General features: G+C 44.1%; 1 protein-coding gene across 11 annotated transcripts in view; it reads left to right on the top strand.

Annotated features, from left to right (window-relative positions):
* Wdfy3 (WD repeat and FYVE domain containing 3) overlaps positions 1–27,195 on the top strand; it is a 253,981-nt gene that overhangs the window by 40,385 nt on the left and 186,401 nt on the right. For 10 of the 11 annotated variants that reach the window (XM_076546794.1, XM_076546795.1, XM_076546784.1 and 7 more), the window contains one exon: positions 22,554–22,652. The exons of the other annotated variant lie outside the window; for it this stretch is intronic. Coding sequence is in view for 8 of the 10 variants with exons in the window: in XM_076546784.1 (XP_076402899.1) it covers positions 22,554–22,652 (99 nt within the window). In the remaining 2 variants the exon portion in view is untranslated. The remainder of the gene's footprint in view (positions 1–22,553; positions 22,653–27,195) is intronic. 11 annotated transcript variants of the gene reach the window in all.

Below are 27,195 nucleotides of genomic sequence, written 5' to 3'. Positions count from 1 at the left end.
AAGCATCCCTTCCTCTAGAATAGTTGTTGACAATTTCTTTGTCTTTTGTTACATGAACGTTTTAAGGGTGTGCACGTATCCTACCTTTTCCTCTTGTTTAATTATGGCTGTGTTGTCTACCTGCTGTGATTTTGAGTAAGCGTCCTGGGGTAGAATATTACATAAGGAACATATCTTTATGTGTGTTTTGCCTGTTATTTGAGGTGCAGATTTTGACCACTTGTTTCGCTGTCTGATTTCCTTACTGTGTGGCCACCGTAATTCCCTGGCAGCTAGTGCAAAATCTGTGGGGAAGGAGGCACTCTAAGACAATTAAATGCAGTTAGTTCCTCATGTTTCATCTCCTGTGTGTACATGTGTTGGTGATGCTTGTTGGAATTATTCTATTTATAATTGGTTTGAATTCACAGTTTCCTCCCCCATGATTGATGGTTCACTATCTCTCTGCATTTTGGTTCTCAGACTGCTCCATGTCTCACTGTACTCTTCTGTCCTTTTATGTCCGAACAATTTTTTCTAATGAGCATGTCATTATTTTTACCCTTTATAAGAAGGCTTACCATGAACCTCAGTGCTTGGAGTTAGTCCTTGCCCTGAGTGGCTCTGGTTTCTCCTCACAAGAAGAAATCAAGATACAGACCTTGACATGTATGTCAGTGATGGGTGCTGAGTTTCTAGGCTCCATCAGGAACACAGCTAAGTTCCTGATACATATACAGTAAGTATATGTATCTTTATACATAAAAACACATATGCATATGTATGTGCATAGGTATCATTTGTGTGTATATATGCTCCTGTTACATAGATAAATGCATAAACAGTTATGTATGGTGGTGGTTTGTTCTTTTGAGACAAGGTCTTCTGTAGCCTCAAACTCATTATGTAGCCAAGGATGACCTGGATCTCCTGATTACAGGGGACTGGGCTCAGCTGTGTTTTGAAATACGTGTTCAAGTTGATACTTCATTTGGCCCTTCCTATAGTGAGAGCATGATACCCACTAATACCAACATTTTTACTTATTTGTGCTAACTGAATATAAATAGGAAGGTACATTTTCACATTTTTAATGTTACTCCATTGTCTCACGATTTCCTTATTTCAGCTGTTCAACCCATTGTATATTAGTAGAGCCAGTCTGTAATATACATTGTCTATGTTTTCTTATTTGGCTTTTGACATTGCTTATAGTAGATTTTTACCACTCAGGGATTTAAAATTTCTGTGTAATCCTATTTGTTAATGACTCTGTTATTACTCTAACTTTTTACATACTAGAAAACATAATAAATTTAAATGAAAGTGACTGTATAAAACAGGAAAGAAATTAAGTAGTTGTTTTCTAGAGAAATAGGAATAATTTACAATGCTGTCAGTATGCCATAGTCTTACATGTTAATGCTGATCCTAAACAAAAGTTATTTCAGTTACAGAATGAACTTACTTGACTTTAAACTTCTCCGTTATCTATCCTGTAGCTTCAGTAACCATCCCTTCTTTGAAAACCACCAGTCCACGTGACCTAGACCCCAGCTCTCAGTTACTCTGAAAAGAGGAGTTTGAGCTCCGCCGATAGGCCTTGGTCTGCTGGTCTCACTGAGTCCCAGCCTCTCTTCATGTTCTCAGTACAGCCCTCCGCACCTCCTTCCCTCACCTCCTTCCTCCATGTCCATCCATGTCATCTGAATAAGACTGAAATTTCTAGAAAAGAGATGACAGAGATCAGTGCAGCAATTCCAATGGCCTGTTAGATTAGAGCATTAAAATGATGTGACGTTGGCTGGGCATAGCGGTGTACTCCTTTAGTCCTGGCAGTTGGGAGGTAGGGACGAGGTGATCTTTGTGAGTTTGAGGACTGCCTGGTCTACACAGTGAGTCCAGGACAGTCAAGACTACATAGAGAGATCTTGTGTCAAACAAGCCCCAAATAAGTAAAATAAAATTGTATGTCTAATTTCAGGTCCCGGTAAATGGGATTTACCGGGGCGTAGGGAGGGAGGGAAGTTCTGAGTGACCGTGTGCTGTTGATGTGGGCACAGCTGAGGCAAGGACTCCCATGCCTCAGCCCTGTGGCGGTGGCAGAGCCTTCCCCCGGTGAAGCTCAGGGGTGGCAGGGCCTTCCTCAGGTCCAGGTGTGAATGACAGTGTGTGTCTGTGTGTCGAGGATGTCCTCCATAGCTTTCTCTCCCCAGATGTGAACGGCCAGAGAGAGACTGTGTTTGCCTAGAGCAGCTGACCTGCCTCCTTGTCTGTCCGCAGGGAACAGCCCCTCGCCCTTGTCAGTTGTGGGTAATAAGCACTGCTTCCAGGGTGCCGAGTTCTTCCATCAGAGAGCCTGGCCCCTGGATCCCGGCATTTCTGTCCGTCTGTCTGTCTGTTAGTTGTTCTCTGTGCTCTTGCCACCCCAGTTAGGCCCTGGAGCCATGGAAGGATGTCGCCCTGCGCTTTGTTTTTGGTTTCGGTCAATAAATGGATCGATATTGTTAAAGTAGAACTATCAGCATCACTTATCTGGTGATTCTTAAGAAGACAGTTTATAGACATTTGACAGCCAGAATCCAAATCCACAAGGTAGAGTTCTCAAACATTCCAATTTGCTCAATTTCCTTTGCCTATCATTTTTAGATTGTAGTCAAATCATTTGCTAACTTTCATAGGAATTATTTTAACTCTGTGTATTCGTTTTAGTTTATCAAGAATCTGATTAATTTGTAAGATGAGAGATCACAAGAGCTCTGTTTTTCTCCCTTTTTTTTTGTTACTGATTTTGTTATTTGATAATCTCAAATGTGTGTACAGTGTACTCTGATTTCTCTTTCCTCACTCCCTCTTACCTCCCTCCCATCCCTGTTCATGCCCCACGTATCCTTGCCAGTTCCTTCCCGAGGCTCATGACTAATTTGTTTTGTTTTTGTGACTGGTGTGATTTAACTGGGGCCATCTGTGGGACCATTGAGTTGAGACTATCAACTGGAGCCTGGGGGTGTCATCAGCGGGTATAGAACTGAGGGCAGCGTTTCTCCATCCCCTCGCATCTGTCAGTAGTCAACGGTCCAGCAGTGAGGGTAAGGGGCCCCTGAAGCCCTCCTCCATCCAGGCCAGCCCGGCAGGGGCCCTTTGGGGCCAGATCCAGTGCAGGCAGCCACAGCAGCTATGCATGTGTGACGGCAGTGGCTGTGTCATGCCGGGAAGTGACATTTCAGAGCCCTTCTCCCTGTCCTCTGGCTCCTAGATTCTTTGTGTGCCCTCTTAGGCAGTGTTCCCTGAGCCTTGGTGGGTGGTCTTGTTGAGGGCTGAGCACATACCCATCACTGATTCTCAGCCATGAGTCTCTGTGTTTGCACTCTTTGCTGGAAAGAGGCTTCTCTGATGAAGGCCGAGAGTAGCCTACGTCATTGGGTATAAACATAAATATTTAGAAGGCGGCTTGACATCATGTCAATTTACTAAGCTACAGTATGCAGTATCGCTGTTCCCAGGGGTATACGATTTCCCCTCCCGTGGGTTTTGACCAGGCTTACGTACATGGGTGAATCCCTTCTGTGGAGTAGGTGTCAAATCGGTTCAGATGGCAGCTGGTTACCCCCATAGCAGTGGTGCCATTATTGTGTAAGTGGGCTTGTCTTGACTGAGGTTGGTCTCCCAGATGTAGGAGTCACATCTGGGTTAATTGATGTTTCTCTGGTCCATTGACTGTCCCAGTTCCTGGGACAGTGGAAGCCATGTGGCAGGGAGGGGTGTCCAGCCCAGCCCTGGCTCCATCTCACTCTGTCACGTACCCAACGTGTGTGGTGTTTTCAGCCTTACCTAATTCCAACGGGCAACCAGGAAGCATGTCTGGAGCCTGTATGGCTTGGGACCTGTGGGGACCTACCTGGACAGTAACTCATAAGGAGGTTTCCCACACCTGCCACTGGGGCATTTGTTGAACAGCCATGGCTTCTGGGAGCTTTTTTTTTTTTTTTTTTTTTTTTTTTTTTTAAGCCATGTAAGGTATCTCTCCTCAAACTCTACTTTTAACTATCATTCTAGCTCTGTTTTTTGTTTGTTGGGGTCTTTTGTTGTTGAAGACAGGGTCTCACTATGTAGCTCTGCCTGGCTGGAACTCACTCTGTAGACCAGGCTGGCCTTAATTCATAGATCCATCTGCCTCTGCCTCCCGAGTGCTGGGTTTTAAGGCAGGGACCATGTCCAGGCTGTATTTTTAAAGTTTGAGTGTAAGACAGTCGTTTGCATAGTTTTTGCATTTCCCTTGTTTTAGTTAACTCTTCCCCCGCTCTCAGCTCCCCATTCTCTCCTGTTCTCATCAGCACCCCTGCTTCACTTCTGTATTAGCTCTCTTCTCCTGGCCCCTCCCTCAATGCATCCCTCTTACAGTGACCTTTTTCTGGTTTCTGGCTTCCATAGGTGCTCAGAATCAAACACACAGAATTTGAGATTTGAAACTGGGAGTCGCAGAAAAGAGAGAGCATGTGACATTTGATTTCCATGACTGAGCAACATTCAGTATCATTTTCCTAGTTCTGTACATTTACTGTTGTATTTACATATCACATTTTCAGTGTCCATTCCTCAGTGATGGACATCCAGGCTGATAACATGTCTCTTGTGAATAGAACAATAAGGCACATGAATGGTCCCTTGGCAGCACATTCTGGACACACTGAAATGCCTGCCGAATGCTGCTTTAGAGTTGTAGCTGCTTTCCTCTCCTGCTTAAGAAGCAGATTGCTTGCTGATAATCCTTGCTGTGACTCTGGAATTCTTCAGGGTTGGGAAAGAACCTATTAGTGATTCACCTCATGCCGATAGATAAATCATTTGTACAAGTGAGGCGCACAGCTGGTCCCTCCTCACCGAGAAGACCATGACAGCACAGATGCCGGACAGGATGGAGTCGTCATGAGGTGCAGCTGCAGGGCCTTGGATCTGTTTTCCTGCGGCCATCCCTTGTGACTGCCCATTGGGACCAGTGTTACCTTTCTCTTCCAGTCCTTGACCTGTTGTCTGGGTTTTCTCATTTTAGTTTATGATGTTATTTATTCCTTCTCTGAAATTTCAGACTGCCCACAAAACAGATGGTTTTCTTAGAGCTAGCCAGACTGATAATAAAGCATGAACTTTTTGTAATGAGCAGTTACCCTTAGATGCACGGCAGGGCTCTAGTTTTTATGGTTAAGAACATCAGCTGTAATTCAGGATTAGTGGATTATGAAACGAGCTCTTGATTAGTTTGTGAAGAACACCAGCACTCGTGAGTAGAAAATAGCGCAGAGGGCAGTTTGACTTGGCACCAGGTGCCAGACTCGTGGGACTCGGGGGTGTTTCTGTATAACCAAGCCTTTTATTAGTCTACTGCCCCTTCACTGAGGCTTGCACACTTACTGTTTGTACTGTAACCCATGGGTTGTACAGGTTTGGGCAGTTTTCTTTTTTTGTACACCCCCATTGTTAAATATTTGAGTGTGCAGACTTTCTCTTGGGGATCCTAGTTTTAGGCTAGTATAAGGAGAGAGTTTGAGATGTGGAAATAGTGACAAAGTAAAAATAGAGGACTAGAGACCTCCAGCCTTCACTGACCTTTGCTCCTGTTGGTGTGCAGTGTCCGAGTTTCCCTTGTGGTTTGAAGACCAAGTTCGTGCTACCAAAGCAGGCTTTTCTGGGCCCATGTGGGGGTTTCCTTTAACATAACCGAAGAATTGGGTACTCTATTTTAATGTCAATATTTACTTTCAACTTTATCAGTTCATGTTGGTTTAGAATTTTGTTGTCACAGGCTTTAGATTTGTTCAAATTCTGTGAATAATATTGTAATAATTGTACTTTTTATTGTGGTAGATTATGCATAATGTAGATGTAATTCTAAACAGTCTTAATAAATAAGAAACACAGAGCCAAATAAAGAGTTAAAAGCCCAGAGATCGAGCAGTAGCCAAGAGCTAAGACCACCTTATCTTACCACTTGCTCCTGTCCTTCCCCTGAGAGACCTTCTTCCTGTGTCCTGTCTTTTTATTGCTTTTCTGTTCTGCTTTCTCATTGGTTCTAAACCCAATCACATGACTTCCCCATCACTGCCTGTCTATACAGACCTTCAGGTCTCTATGGTTCATACTGAGATTAAAGGTTCGGGTCACCGCTTAGCTGTGTCCTTGAACACATAGAGATTCTGCCTGCCATGTGATCAGGATTAAGGGCGTGTGCCACCACTACCAGACTTCTGCTTAATGGCTTGCTCTTAGCTCTGATCCCCAGGCAACTTTATTAACATACAAATAAAATCACATTTTATCACAAATAAAATATTACCATAGCATTATCTAAAAATTGCCATTTAATTATACTTAGCTGTGATTTGTGATACATTATGCATTCAGAATGTTTTGAAATCATCACTTCCGTTTCCAGAACTTTCCCTTATTTCAGATAGACTCTGCTGATTGGGCAGTGATTCTCTACTCCTCCATCATGGTCCCTGGTAATCTCTGTTCTACTTCTCGTCTCTCTGTGTCTGCCTGTCTCAGAGATTTCATGTGTGATCTGAAACTATTTCCCCTTTATATATGGCTTTTTCACTTACAGTGTTTTCAAGGTTCATCCATGTTACTTCATGTATTGAACTTCGGTTTTTTAGGACAGAACAATACTTTATCATGAGAATATGCCACATTTTGTTGTACATTTCCTCCTTGATAGATAATTGAGTTATATCTACTTTTTACTATTGCGAAAGCCACTATTGAGGATCTCAGACTCCGTCTGTGTTCAGTGCTTTTGAAAAGAACTTGCTGGATCATACAGTGACCAGCCTTTTGAGGAACCACTGAAATTACTTTCCACATGACTACATGAGGGTTCCATTCCACAGTGTGCTGGGCAGCAATAAACAAACAAATAAACAAATAATCCATGTATTCACTTCTTTGGCTATTTCAAGATTGTGTTACGTTCTTGTCAGTGAGTTATCAGACATCTCTGTGTGCCCTGAATATTAAACCCTCATGAAATGTATCAGTTCTAAAGGTTTTCTTGTGTTCTACCTTTTTGCTTTGTTGGCGGGGTTCTTTGATACACTGAAATATTGAATTTTGCTGAAGATCTGTGTTTCTAGTATATCTTTTGTTTTCTTGTTGTTTAAAACAAAACATTCCCAAATTCAAGATCATAAGGATCTATCCTTGTTTGCTTGTTTGAGTTTCATGGTTTCATCTCAAAAATTTACCTCTGTAGTGTGTTAGAAGTTAACTTTTATGCTGTTCCCATTTTTCAGAGTATGTTTTTGTTTTTTAATTTCAACAGATTGTCCTTTTCCTGTTAAATTGTCAGTTTCCCTGCTGAAAATCATTGGCTGTGTATTGAATTGTTTTTCCTGGGCTTAATGAACTGTTTTACTGGTGTGTGTGTCCATCATTGTGCCAATATTAACATTATTTTGCTGTAGGTCACTCGCTTTACTTCGAGTGTGTTCATTCATGTGAATGAATGTAGGCACCTCAGTTGTTCGATCCCATGTTCATTGTTTTCTGCTGTATGCACTGGGGCAGTGGCCCATGAGTTCTGTGGATTCAGCTGCCCATAACTCTCATCTCCCCATAGAAGACTAGGTGGGACTAAAGGCACTCCTGATATTCATCCGATTCTTATACGGGTTCTAATATTGTCCCACTGAGCCAATTGTCCAGCCACTGGAGAATTGTACTTAATATGTACTTTAAAAAGTATTTCTATTTCTAAGGTTTAGGATGTACTTCAGTGGGAGAGAGCTTGCCTAGCATGTGTGAGGACTAGATTAGATTCCCTGGGACCACACAGGCACAGACACACAGAGAGACAGATACACACAGAGAGACAGATACAGACACACACACAGACACACGCACAGAAATACAGACACATACACAGAGACGCAGACATAGACACACACACAGATACAGACACACAGAGAGCCAGCCAGACACACACACACACACACACACACACACACACACACACTCAGAAATACACACACACATACTCAGAAATACAGACACACACACACTCAGAAATACAGACATAGACACACACACACACACACACACACACACACACACACACACACACACACACACACCCTTAATAGATTTCTTAAATCACTCTCCTCGGGATCACTGAGCTCCAGTCCTGACTACTGGGGTGGCAGGCATGTCCACAAGTCCAGCTTAAGGTGTGCCTTCAGTACCATTTATTTTGTGGAGCTTCAGAAAGAACTCCAAGTATCACCATTATTTCAAATTCTGATGGGTGTCCTTTGAGGAAAATTAATGCCTGGCCCAGCAACTGCTTGGTTATTCAGCTGGTGCTGTGCTTCCTATGGACGCTGATATTTAGAGCAGCAAGGGGACAGTAAGCGATTGCTCCGTCCTCGGTACATGGTTACATAAAGAGCACAGGAATGAGAGACACTAACCATTTACATGACTAGTAACTGATACTTTGAAGTTAGTGCTCTGGTTTTGCTTTATTTGAGACAGATCCGTTTGCTTTATTTTTCATGCCTTTGAACCTTTTTATTTTTTCTGCATATGTCTGTGGTGTTTACGTGTGTCTGCATATGTGCTGTGTGCGTGCAGGAGCATCTGTGTGCAGGAGCATCTGTGTGCAGGAGCATCTGTGTGCAGGAGCATCTGTGTGCAGGTGCATCTGTGTGCAGGAGCATCTGTGTGCAGGAGCATCTGTGTGCAGGAGCATCTGTGTGCAGGTGCATCTGTGTGCAGGTGCATCTGTGTGCAGGTGCATCTGTGTGCAGGTGCATCTGTGTGCAGGAGCATCTGTGTGCAGGAGCATCTGTGTGCAGGAGCATCTGTGTGCAGGTGCATCTGTGTGCAGGTGTACATTGCATGTCGAGGCCTGAGATTGATGTTGTCTTCCTTGGTTGTCTTCCCACTTTCTGTATTGAGTCAGGGTCTCTGCATGAACACAGATCTCTTACCACTTCTGATTCTCTGTCTCCACCTCCCTGGAACCGGGATAATTGACAGGCAGCCGTGCGCACCTGGCATTTATGTGGGGTCTGGGGATCCAAACTCTGGTTGTCATGTGCTTTAACCATGGTGGCATCTCCCCAGCCCCCAACTTGAACTTCTGACCTTCCTGCATCAACCTTTTGAGTGCTGGGATCAGGCATGGGCCACCAACCAAGGTTTCTGCCAGATGTTTCTGGAGATGAGCCCACGGCCTCCTGTTTGGAAGAGAAACACCTGTACCAACCGCCTGAGTTTTGTGCTTAGTGTCAGATACAGTCTTCTGGGTCCAGATACAGTCTGCCTGCTGCAACCCTGAAGGGTGTAATTGGTATTCAGTGGGGCTGTCTAGTCAGGAACTGGCAGAGGCCAACTCCTAAGATGAATCTGAGCGATTGTGTTTAATTCTTTATCTGATCAATAACTAATTGTTTTTGTGTATTTCAGACTACAGAAAGGCTTAGGAAATTAGGAGAAGATCAGATTCCCCTCTCTTATTGTACTGGTTCACACTTTTATTTTTATCACGTATTCCAGAGTAAGTTTGCACCGTTTGTTATAAGGGAATATTTAGGTACTAGGACATAAGCCCAGTGACAGAGTGCTTGTCTAGCTGTGTGAGGCCCTGAGTTCAGTGCTGAGGAAGAAACGGAGGAAGGACCAGTAATTTCCCCAATACTTTTACCATAGTCTAGGGCAGTGGTTCTCACCTTTCCTAATGCTGTGAATCTTGATTGTTGTGGTGACCCCCAGCTATAACATTTTGTTGCTATTTCATTACTGTAATTTTGCTACTTCTGTGAATGGTAATGTGAATATCAGGTATGCAACCCACAGGTCTAGGGAGTTTGACATTTTTTATTCTATGTGTTCATCTCATTTTACATATAGGAGCGTTTTGTCTGCCTGTATGTATATGCAGCTGTGGCTATGGAAGCCAGAGGCGGGCATCCGATCCCTGGACCTGGACTTCCAGAGGGTTGCGATCCATCAGGCGGGTGCTAGGAAGCAAACCCTGGGCCTCTCTTTGCAGAAGCAACATGTACTCTTAACTACTGAGCTTCCTCTGCAGCCCCCAGCAAAGAGAATTTTTGGCGTTTTTAAAATTAAATATTTTGTAGCAAAAACAATGGGGTAATTTACAAGTCTCTCAGAAACTATAATTATTTTTTAAGTTTTGAATTCATTTATTCCAGCCTGTGAATAAAATAGATGGCTCCCTTAATTCTTGTTTAAATTGCTTTTCCCTGATACAGTTTAGAAGTCTTACAGCATTGCTTCGTGCCCATCCTCTGTTTGCTTGTCTTTTTTTGTTTTGTTTTTTCGAGACAGGGTTTCTCTGTGTAGCTTTGTGTCTTTCCTGGATCTCGCTCTGTAGACCAGGCTGGTCTCGAACTCACAAAGATCCGCCTGGCTCTGCCTCCTGAGTGCTGGGATTAAAGGCGTGCGCCACCACCGCCCGGCCTGCTTGTCTTCTTTGTGCCTGTGTTTGTGCTCGTTTTCTCTACTGCGTTGTTCTGAAATGAATAATAACAGTTCGGTATTTCAGAAAGTGTGCGCGTGCGTGCGCGCGTGCACAGTACTGACATGCTACAGTGTAGCGTGAACTTGTAACTGCATTTGAATTGTTGGAGCAGTTGTATCGAACTCAGTGATGGGATGGAAAACTGGGCATGCGACCTCTGACCTGTGACCTCTGACCTGCAGGGCTGAGGGAAGCCCCGCAGAGCGGAGGGTAGCAGTAACGGGGCTCTCAGCTGTGACCTCACTCAGGTAGTCAAGGGGCCTCTCACGGGTAAAGAAAGACGAACCGTACTTGATAACCAGCAGTGAGATCACTGGGTGTTAGGATGTATAAATACCGAGTCTGTGGGCAGTGAGGACGACTGAGGTTTGCAGCAGGGGGGTTAGAGTGACGCGGAGCACTCTAGGACCCGGGTCGTACTGAATTCAGAGAATTTACCTTCCATATTTTGGACGATGTGATTTAAAGTTTGTATATTTAGGATAGGTTGTTGATTTTTTTTTAGATTGAAAGTTATACTATAAATGAATACTATTTTCTTTCATTCTGAATATTGTCATGTCAAGGAGTTTCAGAGTTCTTGAGACACTGGGACGTGTAACTCAGCATCAGCGCCGTCTGTGCCTTCTGCCCGGGGTTGCTTCCCCTTGCTGGCGCAGGCGTCGTCCGACGTGCCGGCTACAGCGGCTCTGCTGCCTGCGTGAGCGGTGCCTCTGTGGGCCTCTCCTGGGCGTCCCTGGGAGCCTTCCGGTGGACTGCAGAGCACACTCTGTGTTTGACATACTGTGTGCTCCTGTCACCTTCGGCTAAAGCCCCGAGTACGGTGAGCAGCCGCTTTCCTTACCCACAGAATGCTGTCCCCACCTCGATCACCCCCCCACCCCCACCCCTGTATCTTCCCTCTCCTCTCTCCTTCCGGGGCAGCCTCTCTCCTCCCCCATCCTCTGGAACTTTATATTGTGTCCTCATTATTTTAGGAAAGATTTTATTACATTTGTTTATTTTGTGTATTCATTATTATTATGGTTTATTTGGGAAAAGATCATGTTATGTAGTCTTGGTTGGCCTGGTACTTACCATGTCGTCTAGAATGGCCTCAGACTTATGGCAGGCCTCAAGTAGGCCGTCCAAGTCCTGAGAGTTTAGGTGTGAGCCACCATATATTTTTAGAGCACTTTCACAGTGATGGTTCTTGCCCTCTTGGATAGTGTCTTAAGTTCCTACTGTTTTTGTAGGATGTAACGGTGGAGAGCAGGACAGAGGAGGTGCAGGCTAGCAGTTACTAAATGAATAAATGTGTGTTAGTCATCTAATGATGTTACTCAAACTTGCCAGCTTAGAAAGATACACATCTATTATCCCAGGTCCTGTGGGCCGGGCTTTCAGGACGGGGCTAGCTGCGTGGGTCTGGTTCAGAGGTCTCAAGAGGTTATCTAAAGCTGTGACCCAGGTGGGGACTTTTCCTGGGTGGTTCATACCCATGGCATTGGCAGAGGCCTCAGTTTCTTGCCCTGTCTTCAGGAAGCCTGTTGCCTGCTCACATGGTCCCTCCAGAGTGTTGCTTGTGTGTCTGCACAGCATGGAAGCTGGCTTCCTTCAGAACAAATGGTGCATGATGGAGAGCCAGAGGAAGCTGCTCTTCATGAGCCAGCTGCACATTGTCACTTCTGCTGCGTTCTGTTCCTAGACACATGCCCCTGGGTGAGAGCCACAAGTAAGGAGAGGGTCATTAGACTCCGAAGGAAGTCTAAAGGAGTCGGTGTGTCAGTGTGTGTATTTTATAAGGGAATCGGTATGTCAGTGTGTGTATTTTATAAGGGAATCGGTGTGTCAGTGTGTGTATTTTATAAGGGAATCGGTGTGTCAGTGTGTGTATTTTATAACCAACCCAGAACAGACAGAACAGAAAGACGGTTGTTTTTGACCTGACCACAAGGAATCATTTTCTTGATATTAAAAACAATGGTCCAGATAGAAATTAGTTTAGAAATTTGAAAGAATGATTTTATTAAAATATTTTGCTTGCTCTCTCATGATGCACAGTAGCCAGGCTACATATAAATATAATTAATTGGGTTGTTACCTAAATTTTATCATTTTGTTTCAGTTTTTTCACTGAGATTCTGGAAATTTGAAAGTCAACTGTGTGGCCTGTTAGAGGAGAACGGTGCAAAATCTACAGAATGTTCAAGATGAACACTTCTATCTGTGAAATGCATTTATGCATTTTAAGGGAAAAAAAGTATAGTCTTTGGACTTTGTAGAATGGTTTAAAATAAACAAAAATTAAAGCCCTTTAAACCTTAGTTTCTTGCACATTCAGAAAATTCAGCTCCCTTACTGTATGCCAGGCATTTTACGAGGCACAATGTATTGGTGATAAGACAGTTGTGCTCTGTCTACTTGGAGTTCCTGATCTGGTAGGGAGCTGACTAATGCACAGGTATTTACCAATATTGATAAGTGTGTCCTGTGGAAAGACACAAGAAGACGAGGTGACCGCAGATGGGGGAGAGGTACACCTGCGTTCAGAAGCCCCAGCAGTGAAGGGGACCTTAAAGCTGAGAGCTGGAAGAGTTCCGTGTGCCAGGAAGGCCCTGTGGTGTGAACAGCTGGTGTGTGAGGACTTAAGGATGCTGGGAGATGTCCAGCCAGAGAGTGGAGTGCAGTTGGAGAGGTTGGAAGGGATCAGATTGAGTCATGATAAGGAGTGTGGAATTTATTCAGTGCTCTGCAAGCCATTGGCAGATTTAAATGTACCAGTTAGAGGTTCTGTTTAACCAGAGGAACCTTGCTGCAAAAGCGAGAAATGACGGGCAGGAGAGGAGTTGGAAACAGGAAGGAGGCCTTCGTGGTCCAGAGAAAGGATGATGTAGCAGTGATGAGAAAAGGAGGAAGGATGGAGCTGACGTCAGCTCGTCAGTAGAGCTGATGAGACTTAACTAACACGACGTGAAGGAGACAAGAAGGGTGATTCCTGGGTTTATGGCTAGAGCAGATGGATGAATGGTGCTATCTCCAAGTGAGACTGGAGGTTGGGAGAGGGAAATCGTGAGTTTATTTTTGAACATGTTGATTCAGTGCAGTCTGCCTATCTGCAGAGAAGTCACTCAGCCCTAGAATTCAGGGTCTTGGGAAGAGATATGGATGTTTAAAGTTCTGGATGGGTCATACTGGCCCCAGGTATTGCAGCTTTGAGTGTGCATGAACGAGCCATGTTCTCACTTACTTTATGAACAATAAGAAAGGGCAGCATGGAAAGCTTGCTTGGTGTCTGCATACACATATACAGAAGTGTGTGAGTTTATTTTCCTATTGCTCTGATACAATAACCCTGCAGAAGCAACTTCAGGGAGAGGGTTTACATGACCTAGAAGTTGAGGTGTATAGTGCATCACCACAGAGTCATTTCACATTGGTGCAATGACCACTCAGAAGCACCAGTACACATGCGTTAAAGTGTGTGCGTGCGTGCTAGTGCTTGGCTTGTTTTCTGTGCATGTACACATTAGAATCTCCTTCCTAGGGAATGGTGCCACCCAAAGTGGGCAAGTTTCCCCACTCAATGAACATAACCCCCCATCCCCCAATACTAGACACACATTAACCTAGTCTAGACCCTCACTAAAACTCCCCAGGGGATTCTAGCCAGTGCCAAGTTGACAATTAAGACTATGTCACAATATGATATGAATTTTTTTTTCTTTTTAAAATTTTTGCTAATTGTGTAGTACATAAGAGAGATTTAAATGTTCCCACTGGTCTTCTGTTGAGTGATCAGGTAGCAAAGCCACTTCCTAGTTGTATGACTTCATAATGTTATCACTGAGCCTCACTTTGTGTCCTTAAGACAGCAAGCAGTTGTTTGTCAGGTTCAAGTGTGTAGGTCAGTCTGTTCATAGTACACATAAAATATTCTTTTCTTTTCCCACTCTTGGCTCTCACTTTGTTGATATGTCTGGATCAGATGTCATATCATTCAATACTCATTGTCTCCCTAGTCTCATGTGACTTATATTTGTTGTTTGTTTGTCTCTGAAACCTTGGCTGGCCTGGATCACACTGTGTAGCCCAGGCTGCCCTCAAATTCATAAAGATCTGTCTCTCTCTGTGTTCTGAGTGCTGGGATTAAAGGTGTGTCCCACCATAGCCTGCCCTCACATGTGTTTTTAGGTAGTAGGTATGGAGATAGGTTTTGTATATGAAATGTATGAAACTGTTCCTGAAATGTTCATTTGTAATTTTTCTCAGCCTGTAATAACTCTGATGCAGTGACTTTCAAGGCTATTACTTAAATAACAAAAGTCTTAAAGGCTTGTTTTGAAATATTTTTGAAGTCTGATGAGTAGGACAGATTAAAACATTATCATCAAGTTAGTTTTACATCTCTGTGTTAAGTTTTTAATAATTATTAATGTAAGACTCAATGTCATATTATGTGTCCTGTGACAGATAAGTTGGACAGCTGTGTGTAGATAAGATGCTTGATGTGCTTCTAATGTCTTTCCTTTTCTTCCCCACCATCCTTCACATCTCTTTCTTACATCTTAAATAGAAGGAGTCAGTTCGAACTGCCCTCACTGGGGAAAGAGCCCTAGTCTCTAGTAACTGTCCACAACCTGGAACCCTTCACTTTCTGTTAGCAGCTCTTGGTTCTAATAGCTGTGAACACGGTGTCAGAGGAAAACCCCTCACCCCGGTCTACCCACTCCAGAATGAAGTAGGAAATCCTGCTCAGTGACTCTATCATAACCTGCTTACATCATTTCAGAGTGACGTGGACTTACTTCTGGGACATACATCTTTTGATCACAATTTTAGAATTTTGGAAATAGAACACATTTTATCTTATTTATTTAGTCATTTAGAGACTGTTTTTTCCTCCTGCTGCTTCTTCTTGAGTGCTGTGATTATAGGTGTGCACCACCACACCCTGTTTTTCATACATCTTCTAGCAAATATGATTGTTGTGTCATTTTTGAATTGACATTGCCTTTCATAGTGCATAAATAAAGTCTATCATTTGGTGAGGTCTTTGAAATATGGTAGCTCTCAAACTGTGCTTCTCTATACGTGAGATCTGAGTCAATTTATGTTAAAGTAAGGGTGTAGTTTTAATGGCCAGGCCATGCTTTTCTGCTTGTTTTCTCCTTGTCCTTGGTAGGTGTGACTCAGTTTTCTTATAAAAGACTTGCTAAGGAGATGGGGGAATAATTATCCCCCTAATAAAACAATATACTTATTGTTTCCAGAAGCCCCTCCCCCACGCAGAGGCATACAGAGCCTCCATCGTGTGACCTGCTGACTTTTAGTGCACCTTTTCCTCCTTCCAGACACTGGCTTGGGCATGTTTTCTGCGATGCTCTGTGATTTCTCACTGATTTTCTGAAGCCCCCGCCCCCCACACACATACACACACTTCCTTGGGTCCATTGTCACCCATGTGGCTCCATTGCTTTTGTGGACCCTTAACCAAAAGGCACACCTTTCTCTTCCTCTTTGGCACGTGCTGAGGTTTATTTCAAACTCAATAAAATTGTCTTCTAGCTTTCTTCTGAGTCTGGTTCTAAATTATTTTATTAATAAGATTAGTAACCTAAAAGAGCAAACCCCACATTCCTAGACAACAGTAGTTTATTCTATTCAGTCTCGTGCCTTAATTGTCAGGGTTGCAATCAAATTACTGTATTTGAACCTAAGAGGTGACATAATGAAGTTAGATGTGGTGATATATTGTGGGCCCTAATAAAATTTGCTTGAAGATCAGAGAGACAAAGGAACAAGCCACTGCCATGGCTCACCTTGCCAATTCCACAAATCCTCTGACTGAACGCCTCGAGTCCTCAGCTGAAAGTTCTCCAGCTGAAAGGCTCTAGTTCCTGTCTCCTCACGCCTTATGTACCTTTCTCCACCCAGCCATCACTTCCTTCCTAGTGCTGAGATTAATGGCAAGTGTGCTTCCCAAATACTGGGATTAAAGGTGTGAGATCTCAAGTGCTGGGATTAAAGGCATGTGGCTCCCAAGTATTGGGATTAAAGATGTGTCACCACTGCCTGGTTCTGTTTCTCTCCTACACCGAGTCAATCTCATGTAGTCCAGGGTGGCTTTGAACTCACAGAGATCCAAATGGATCTCTGCCTCCTGAGTGCTAAGATTAAAGGTGTGTGCCACCACTGCCTGGCCTTTATGTCTAATCTAGTGGCTGGCCCTGTCCTCTGATCTTCAGGCAGATTTTATTAGGGCACACAGTACGTCACCCCAATTAGATGTAAGGAGCACTGTTGTGGGGGCCAAGGAGCCTGGCTTATGTTCTACACTTGCTGGTCACCTGACTTGGGGCTAATTGCTTTACTACTTACTGTCTTAGCGGTTTTTCCTCTGCTGTACCAGGTACCTGGAACAGCATAACTTATAAATGATCTACGTTTATCTAGCTGAAAAGTCCAAGATATTAGCAGTGCCCTGGCAAGGGCTTCCATGTTGTGCCATCATGCGGCAAAGGGCATCCCGGGCGGAACAACAAAAGCCTGTCCTGTGGTTACTTTAACCTGTTCACAAGGATAGAGCCCTTGTGGCCACCTCCTCTCTTCATAACGTTATAGTGGAAACTAGATTTCAATATGATGCATACAGATGTATTTGCTAGTGAAAGTGTAAAGTCCACTGTGAAGCCCAGGTAATTTGGGTCCAGTTAATTTCGATGCACGATGTTTTTTATTTTAAAATCCTCCAGAACATTCACTCTACGAACAGAGGAAAGAGGTGGATGTGGTCACAGAATCATGTTTACTTTATGATATGATAAATAATTCACATAACGTAGATTAAATTATAAAAACAGCTTGGACTGGCATCTTTTCATGTTTTGCTGATTTAGCAAATTTTGATTCTGCCGTATAAGGGTAAGAGGTAGAATTTTAACGAAAACTTGTTTTTTTGAGTTTCCTCCCTTACCTTTTAATACTTTCATTCTTCCATTAATCCAGATCATGTAGCCCAGGCTAAACACAAAGTTATTTAGTCACAGATAAACCTGACCCCTACATCTTCCTACCTCTGCCTCCCAAGCGCTGGAGTCCAGGCCTGAGCTAACATGCCCAGCCAGTGTTTCTGGAGTCTCTTAAGAATAGGAACTTAGAAGCTTTGCTTAGCTACATGAGAATGATTTAATTTCTTCTTTACTCAGGTACTTTTAATTTGAACACAGTGATTACCTCAGGCTTCATTTTAAAATAACCCCATGCACAAGAGACTCAAACTCATTAGTGGGATATTAGGATGAAATCAAAGCCCATGGTCCCCCAAAGAAAAGAGAAGCTGATACAAACTTGGATGAAGGTTGTCTGTACCTCCGTCCATGGGATTTCTGTTTCAAAGCCCTTACGGTCTTTGTAGGCTTTGAGGAAGAGCACAGCCATTAGCCCTCCATCCAGTCTGATAGAATCTGCCTCATACATGGTCAGTTCGTTGACATGATTTCCAGGATAATTTCCAGAACTATCATGATCACTGCAATGTCAGCCTTTGTGTCCTCTTGTAGATCACACACCTGCATAACAAGCCAACTCTCCCTGAAGAGTCTGAGAGCCTGGTATATCAATCGGGAACTTTTACTAATGTCCTCCTCTGTGAATTCTGTAAGAGTAGGCAAGAGATACTTTCCCTTTAACTATAGTTTAGATTTGGGGATCCAGGCATCGTTGATGTGGCTAGCGTGATGAATTTCAGCAAGCTGGTGAGCTTGCCTGAAAATGGCAGGTGGCAGCCCTGGGCTGTAGTGTTTCTCCCTGCACATCTCGTCGTCGTCCATGACAAGGTACAGTCAGAGTTCTTCTATCACCGTAAGTTCCCAGGACCACATCATCCCTGCTGTTACCCACATACCAGGTGATGAACTTACTCTGTTCCCCACTGTGAATGGAGTTCACAGGGTTAATCTAAGTTCCGCTTGCTCCCTTGCTGAGGGCCTGTGATGAGGCAGAGAGCATCATGGTCCAAGAGGGGCGGAGCAAAGCTGCTCATCTCCAGGCAACCAGGATGCAGAGTGTTGACTGACACTTTTTAACTAATTGGGGAAACATAAAGTGACTGATGCTCTGGCCGCTCTGACTCACAGAATGCCAGTTGGAGTGAACTCCATCCAATCCCGAGTCTCCATTCTTTGTGAAATGGGTTGATTTCTGCAGTACGTACCTTTGATTCAGCAGCATAAGTAGATTTTTTTACTTTCAAATTCTGAGAACATTTCTTCAGAGAGAACGAGGGCTAAAAGGAGTTTCTTAGAAGCGGCTTATCATACTTACAATATTCTGGTGTCAAGGAAAAAACTTCCCATATGTTGTTTCTAATCTCAGTCATAAACCTGAAAGGGAGAAGTAAAAGGCAGGGTTGGATGTGGACTCATTGATTGCCCGCTTTCCGAAGTCACACAGTGCCAGTCTCAACAATTATTTACTAGGACCGCCATTCAAGGGGACTGAAGCAGCTGTCCTTTTAAAGGTAGGGGTGTGGGTTATTTGCGGACACTTTTAATCATCACAAACGTGCTGGGGACTCCTGGGTATACTTCTGTCACAGTGGGAATTTCATTCAGCCCTTTGATGCAGATGTAAATGATTTACCAAAGGTTAGTAGTCTCTGAGCTGTTGTCTTCCGGGTTTTAGCCGTAGATGGGTTCTGTATACAGGAAGGAAGTGCCTGTAGAGGGTTTCTGTATACAGGAAGGAAGTGCCTGTAAATGAGTTCTGTATACAGGAAGGAAGTGCCTGTAGAGGGTTTCTGTATACAGGAAGGAAGTGCCTGTAGAGGGTTTCTGTATACAGGAAGGAAGTGCCTGTAAATGAGTTCTGTATACAGGAAGGAAGTGCCTGTAAATGAGTTCTGTATACAGGAAGGAAGTGCCTGTAAATGAGTTCTGTATACAGGAAGGAAGTGCCTGTAGATGGGTTCTATATACAGGAAGGAAGTACCTATAGAGAGTTTCTGTATCAGGAAGGAAGTGCCCGTAGATGGGTTCTGTATACAGGAAGGAAGTGCCTGTAGAGGGTTTCTGTATACAGGAAGGAAGTGCCTGTAGAGGGTTTCTGTATACAGGAAGGAAGTGCCTGTAGATGGGTTCTCTATACAGGAAGGAAGTGCCTGTAGATGGGTTCTCTATACAGGAAGGAAGTGCCTGTGATGGGTTCTGTATACAGGAAGGAAGTGCCTGTTCTGACTAGTTTGCTTTTATGGAGCTCATTGTTTTCATGATTTTCAAAACTTCTTTCATTGGATTTATAAAATATATAACAATTTGTAAGTTCCTTTTAGTGTGTGTATATGTGTAGTGTGTAAGAGGTTTGCATGTATGTTGTGCACATGTCTATGAGTGTGTACGTGTATGTATGTATGTATGTATGTATGTATGTATGTATGTATGTATGTATATGGAGACCAGAGGCGATGCTGAAAGTCTTCCTTGAGCCGTCTTCAGTCTCTGGCTTGCTCATTCTGATTGGCTCACTGACTCTGGGGATCCTTTGGCTCTGCTTCCCAAAGTGCCAGGATGATGGATGGGCCATCACACCCCCCTCACACTTCTGTGCTGGGGATCTGAAGTCTGGTCCTCAGGCTTATAGAGCAGTTTCCTGACTGTCAGGGCACCCCCCCCCCCCCGCCCCCATGTTGCTTTTATGATAGAGTGTCGCTGCAGGTGGAGTGAAATGCTAACTCTGTTAACAGCTTGGGGATGGGAAAGAGCTGTCTGTGTGGGAAGGACTGAAGACCCCTGGGAACCACCCCTGTGTTGACAGCTGGTCTTCAGAGTAGAAGGAAGGTACTCGGAGGTAACACGAATCCCAGTATCTCCAAGTGATGCATCGTGTGTGACAGGGAATGTGAACCACACTCAGATTTCATATTCACCCTTAGTTACCAACCTATCAAACTGCAGAAAAACCAAAGAAAAATTAGCCTAAGTTGTTGATTTAATGCCCTGCAGTGAGTCAAAGATAACACCAGGAATGAAATCCTAGTGTGTGGAGACTCAAACTATACTTTCTATTCTGATTTTCCTGGGAAATTACTCAAATTCTCTGTCTAGAACTTAGCCTTCATTTTTTTTTACTTATCTGCTCTGTTTTCCATGGATCACCTCTAGAATTCAGGTATTGAAACTCCGGGGCATTGGTGGCTGCAGGAGGTGATTAGGCAGAGCTCACCGACAAAGCTCTCATGAGAGTCTTCACAGTTCATCTCCCCCTCTTCCTCCTGCCCCGTGTGAGGACACTGTCCCTCCTCAGAGGGTGTGCTCAGGCACCGTCCTGGCAGCGGAGGCAGCCCTTGTCATCAGTGACGGCTGCTCTGCGGCTGACACACGGAGCAGCCAGATGTTCGTTTTGGTTCTCAGACCCAGATGTTTTCAGTGTGGAAGCCAAAGCTGGAATGGCCGTGTCTGTCCACAGCAGTAGCTCATCTCGTTGATGACGTCCTTTGCACAAGGTCCTGACGGTGACTTCAGCTTGAAGTCTTCCTGAAGAAAGACTTGGAAGGTTGTGGTTACATTTGACATGAAGAGCAGTTTGGGAACACCGACAGCTGATGATGTTGGGTTGATGAGGGAAGCAAAGGAGGCCTACTGGCTTGAGTCATTGTTACTTGTTTTTCACGTCCAGGACTGTGAAGGCATCAGAGCAGGGGAGGAGCAATTCTAGGAGGCCCCGGTCCTGCTTGTCTGGGGGTCAGAGGCTGTAGTCTCGGGTACGAAGCCACTGTTGATGGAATTTCATTTGCTTGTAACTTTGAAAAGCAATATCTTTCCTGGTTCCTGTTGACTTGGAATGGAGGATTGGAGCGTTGTCCTGACAGCTTAATATATTTAATCTTCTTTGAACACTGATTAAAAGTCATAGACCGTTTTCCTAGAATATATTGACAAATCAGAATGAAGTTATTCCCAAGCTAACACTACCCAGTGTGACTTGCTTAGTCACTGAAATGCCCTGCATGGTTTTATGTAATGGGATTGTCTCTAACTGCATTTCACTCATGAAACTGAGGAAGTGGACTTCTTACCTCAGATATTGAAATTAATATGAGCTTAAGCCACATATAGCTGGTGGTGGCCGTATTGGACAATACAGACTTAACCCCTCCCAAGTCCTGTGGGTGACGATTCCTATACAAGAGGTCTGTGGAGCTGGGCGGTGGTGGTGCACGCCTTTAATCCCAGCACTCGGGAGGCAGAGGCAGGTGGATCTCTGTGAATTCAAGGCCAGCCTGGGCTACCAAGTGAGTTCCGGGAAAGGCGCAAAGCTACACAGAGAAACCCTGTCTTGAAAAACCAAAAAAAAAAAAAAAAAGAAAAGAAAAAAAAAAAGAGGTCTGTGTGTGGAACTGATTTAGAATTTCATTGTTCACCTCACTTCTGAATATTGCAGCCCATCATAGTCCGACTACCTCACTGTTTAAGGAACTTGTGGTATAGCTTTGTTTGGCGCTGTGTATGGGACCTCTTTGTCATTCAAGATTTAAAGGTGTTTTAGTGTTTGGTTCTGTCTCTTCTAGACTGCTGTGTCTGGGGTGGGCTTGTCTCAGGCTGTTATGTTTGTTAAGGTAATTTGAGGAGAACAGCTATAGAATGCTGTAGTGGAATCTCATCTGTCATTGTGTCCCCTGCTAGGAACACTGATGATTTGGAGTCCTTGTTTGCCCAAGTATTTTTAAAGTGCGGCTCCTAAACTTGAACATTACTTAGTAATAAGATTACAACTTCAGGAGTGATCTTCATAAAATCTGATGGTTTATCTCTGGCAATGGTTCTCAACCCTGGTGCTTGTGAGAGGCAAGGAAGGAAACTCTTACGCCCACCCACTGCTCTAGCCCCAGGCTTCCTGGCTTGGGCAGAAAAGGGTGTGCACAGCACAGTGTTGAGCCGTTCTTAGGACTGGAGTAATTAGTAGGCCTGAGGCAATTAGCGGATGTGGCTTTCTATATGGGGGGAAATATTCTGAATTAGAAACTAATTCATAATCTCCTTCCCCTTTCTAGTTGGAGCCCAGATTTCAAGTCCCGAGTAAAGTGCCACCTGGGGATGGGCCCCACTGTGCTCACACACTCAGAAGGAGCTGTCCAAGGAATGCGTTAAAGGTCAGTGCCTGGAAGACAGATTAGTGGGCTTATGTTTAATCTTTACTAACGTTGAATTTATAAGTAAATTGTGGTGATGAATTTACTTGTGAGTAGAAATGGCTTTTTAAATTGATTTGATTAATAGTTCTATCTTTATACATTTGATTATTGAAATATCTTAGGAACTATAAAAAGTCTTAGGAATTACACTTGAATGGGCTATTTAAAGGAAGATGTAGAGTGCATGTTCACCCATGTGCTTATAGATGTGTAACGTGTGCAAGGATATTCAAGAAATTGGTGAGGCAGGCGGATCTCTGTGAGTTCAAGGCCAGCCTGGTCTCCAAAGCGAGTTCCAGGAAAGGCACAAAGCTACACAGAGAAACCCTGTCTCAAAAAACCAAAAAAAAAAAAAAAAAGAAAAAAAAAAAGAAAAAGAAAGAAAGAAAAGAAAAGGAAAAAAAAGAAATTGGTGGCGGCAGCTCTGGGGAGGAGAAACGAGGCTTGTGGGGCTTCTTTTCACTCTGTACTTTTGTATTAGTACAATCTTTTAAAACCTGTGGTTACGGTAAATTCCAGAACAAAAACAAACAAAACCTGTGCCTGAAAACATTTTTAGCAGTAGTTTTACAGTTTTTCCTACTAGGAAAATATAAAACAGCCCTGTTTTCGTTGGAGTTGATGCCTCTGCTGATGTAGTTTGGATGTGCAATTTAGGGGTTCTTCCACTTCCTTCTCCTGAACTTAGGACCTGGGGTTTCGTTTTTCTGTGCATCTTCTTATGTTCCATTTAATTCATCATGGCCAGGTCTGTCCCTCTTGATCTTTAACACTAATTCTTAGAGTGGGCTCTTGGTCTGGTTCAGTTCCTGGTTCTAGCGTTCTTCCAGCCACACAGCTGGGTGGCCGAGTCTTCTGCATCTGTCCTCTGATCCGAAGGGCTGCCCATCCCCAGGTTGTTGATCCCATGTTGACCGCATCACTTGTCTCATCCGTATCCCACCTTTGTCAATTAAGCAGCATTAAACCATCCACCGAACACCAGGCACTATGTTCAGAAATTATTGTTACCACACATGTAAGCCATTAATGATCGGTCTGTGTCTGCCTTCCTATGCAGGTCTCATCCCATCCTCCCCTCAGGTTCACCCCGTGTTCTAACTGTGCCCAGGAGTCAATACGTGGTCTCTATTTTGAGTCTGACTCATAGGAGACAACTGTAGAAATAATGACATTTAGGAGATGATTTGGGCACCGGATATTAAGGTTGTCTTAGTTAGGGTTACTATTTCTGCGATGAAACACCATGACCAAAAAGCTAGTTGGGGAGGAAAGGGTTTATTCAGCTTACACTTCAGCATTGCTGTTCATCACTGAAGGAAGTCAGGACAAGAGCTCAAACAGGGCAGGATCTAGGAAGCAGGAGCTGATGCAGAGGCCATGGAGGGCAGCTGCTTACTGCCTTGCTTCTCATGGCTTGCTCAGCCCTTCTTATAGAACCCAGGACCAGCAGCCCAGGTATGGCACCACCCACCATGGGCTGGGCCCTCCCCCATGGATCACTAAATGAGAAAATGCCTTATAGCTGGGTTTCAAGGAAGCATTTCTTCAGCTGAGGCTCCTTCCTCTGATGACTCTAGCTTGTGTCAAGTTCACACACAAAACCACCCAGTAATTCAGGGATCAAAGCTTTTCCTATTTTTATCATGATGCTGAGCCTGGGAGATCCTTGGAGATCTGATGGCTCCTGTGCAGACCCGAGATGACACTGCCTAGGCATGCTGCTTAGCAGATCAGTGATCTGTAAGGGCTTCAAACTTTTATAGTCCCCTTTCCCCCTTCTCTGTATGTCTCTGTTTCTCTATCACATCTTACAATGTAGCCCAGGCTACCCTCAAACCATAATCCTCAGCCTTAGCTTTCTGAGTGCTGGAGTCATAGGAATGTCTGTAGGCAGAATTTCTCTGTGTCCTGGCAGTCTCTCCCAAATAACCACCCAGAGGCTTATCATTTATTATAAATGCTCAGCCAATAGCTCAGGCTTGTTACTAGCTAACTCTTATGACATGGATGTAGCGAGCACATACCCCAGTTACAGGGGAGGAATAATCACTCTTGATTCAGACTTGGAATAACACTCATTTATTCACACAGTAAGATTGCAAGCAATATTTATCCCGTCTTCCAAATGGAAGCAGGAATACCTCTCTGAGTGTAGAAGTCCAGACTTGCCACGTCTGTTCCTCTGGATCTTGCGTCAGCCTTCCTCAGGTCAGCTACATCTGCACTGGGGACAGGATCTCACATCTCTGGCAGAGGAGAGTCGTCTCGCGCGAGGGCCTGACGAGCTCTGTTGGTCGGGTCTGAGGCTTCATCTTTTATATCCTTTTCTGGCTAGATTTCTAGTCTTATCCCTACTTCCACACATAGCTTATAGCTAATCACTACTCCATTCGTGGTTTACTTACATCATTCTATTGCTTATCACTCCTGACCAGGGTTGTTCACCTTAGACCTTACATGTTCCTTACAATAGATTAATCCATTTATATTAATCTACATTCTGCCACATGGCATTACCTGTCTTTCATCTTGAACCTCCTGTTTCCTCTCTGTGTCTCACTGGTGACTCCTCTGACTCCGTCCTGCTTCTTCCTGGTGTCCTCTGTGTCTGGCTGTCCTGCTTGTACCTCCTACCTAATTGCCGGCCAATCAGCTCTTTTATTAAACCAATCAGAAGGTGCCTTGGCGAAGATACATCTTCACATGATACAAAAAGATTATTCCATAACAAATGTCCCCTACTACTAACTGCCATATTTCATTTTTAAAGGTTATCGTCATTCCCAATGAATTTATAATAGACTATTTACAGTGTATTCCTTAAGTATAATGCCAAAACAAGATTTTGCTTGAGAAGAAGTGCACATATATGTGTTGAACTTTGAACTGCAGAAGTAGTGCCCATTTCAGTCAGTTTAAACAGGAATGTTCTTACTAGAGTGTTAGTGGGGTATAGACTCATGGAGCAGAGGGATCATCTGTCCTGTGCCATGGAAAGACCTAAGGACAATTTTTAAAGATTTGTTTTCATTAGTGAATATGTGTATTTAGCCTGCGCTTGTGTGCCCAGTGCCCAAAGATCCAGAAGAGGGTGTTGGATCCCCTTGAACTGGAGTTACAGACAGTTGTGAGCTGTCATGTGGGTGCTGGCAACCAAACCTGAGTCCTCTGCAAGAGCAGCAAGTTCTCCTAACAGCTGAGCCATCTCTCCACCTCCCATTAAGGATGCTTTATGTATGATGGGGCAGGAAATCTGTAGGTGTGGCCAACTCAAAGTTGTAGTTCAGATTTGGCCTGTGACTTGTTTATGTGTTACTTGAACTGTGATTAGATTGTCATTTTTAAATATTCGAAAAATTTCAAAAAAAAACCCCAATGATTTGTGGTCCCAGTATCCATATATAAACTGTACTGGACCACACTTATTGTGTGTGACTGCTCTCACCCCACAATGGCAGTGTTAAGCAGTTATAACAAAAACTGCCTGGCAAAGTAGTTATTATCTGGCCCTAGGGGAAAAGGTTTGCCAGTCCTTGTTCTAGGATACACTCTAGGCCGACTCAGGAAGCTGCAGTTGTTGCCAGCCAAAGAGATGTGACAGGCCCTGGAATTCTAGTCCCTCAGCTGAAAACATTCACAACGCGGTCTCTGCTCTCTTCTGGCCCTGAAAGCTTATGCAAGTAAGTTTGATCGGCTCATTCTAAATTGCAACCAGAACCTGTGTGTAGCCTGGGACCCCTCCCTTAGCCTGTGTGGAATATGAAGGCACACTACAGAAGCAGGGTAGAGGGGGTGGTGGGCTTCAGTCCCTACCACGTTTATCATACTGTGGGTATGACTTGGAAATACAGCATCCCTGTGGTCATTAAAAAGATAACTTCCACTGGGCGTGGTGGCTCATGGCTCCTTCTGAGGAGGCGCTGGAGGAGGGTCTCAAGGGCGAGGCCCATGTGGGCTGCTCAGCAAGATCCTGTATCAAAGTTTAAAAGGAGGATAGGGGATGAGGACGTGGCTGATGTGTGCGGTGCTTGCCTAACATCCGTAGGTCTTGGGTTTGATGCCAGCACCACAAAAAGCACCCATGATGAGGGATCAGTTTTTCACAAACTCTAAATCACACATTGATTAGCTGTAATTATGATTATGTTCTAATTAGACACTGATTACCCACTATGTGAGAGTCTGCTGTGGGATGTCTTTCTACATGCTGTGAATATGTGTTGCTCTGATTGGTTGGTACATAAAGCTGCATTGGCCTATGGCAGGGCAGGATGGAGCCAGGTGGGAAAATCCAAGGGAGACAGTGAGAGGAGAGTGGGGGGTGGGGAGTCAGGGGGAGACGCCAAACTGCCGTCCCAGGAGCAACATGTAATGGGACACAGGTAAAGCCACGGAACATGTGGTGATACACAGATTAATAGCAATGGGTTGATTTAAGATGAAAGAGCTAGCTAGCAAGAAGCCTCCCATAAGCCATACAGTTGGTAATTAATATAAG

This window comes from Peromyscus maniculatus, chromosome 10 (assembly GCF_049852395.1).
Source record: "Peromyscus maniculatus bairdii isolate BWxNUB_F1_BW_parent chromosome 10, HU_Pman_BW_mat_3.1, whole genome shotgun sequence".
Classification (NCBI taxonomy): Eukaryota; Metazoa; Chordata; class Mammalia; order Rodentia; family Cricetidae; genus Peromyscus; species Peromyscus maniculatus.
Note: the sequence above shows the minus strand (reverse complement) of the source record. Positions and strands in the feature narration are given on the sequence as shown.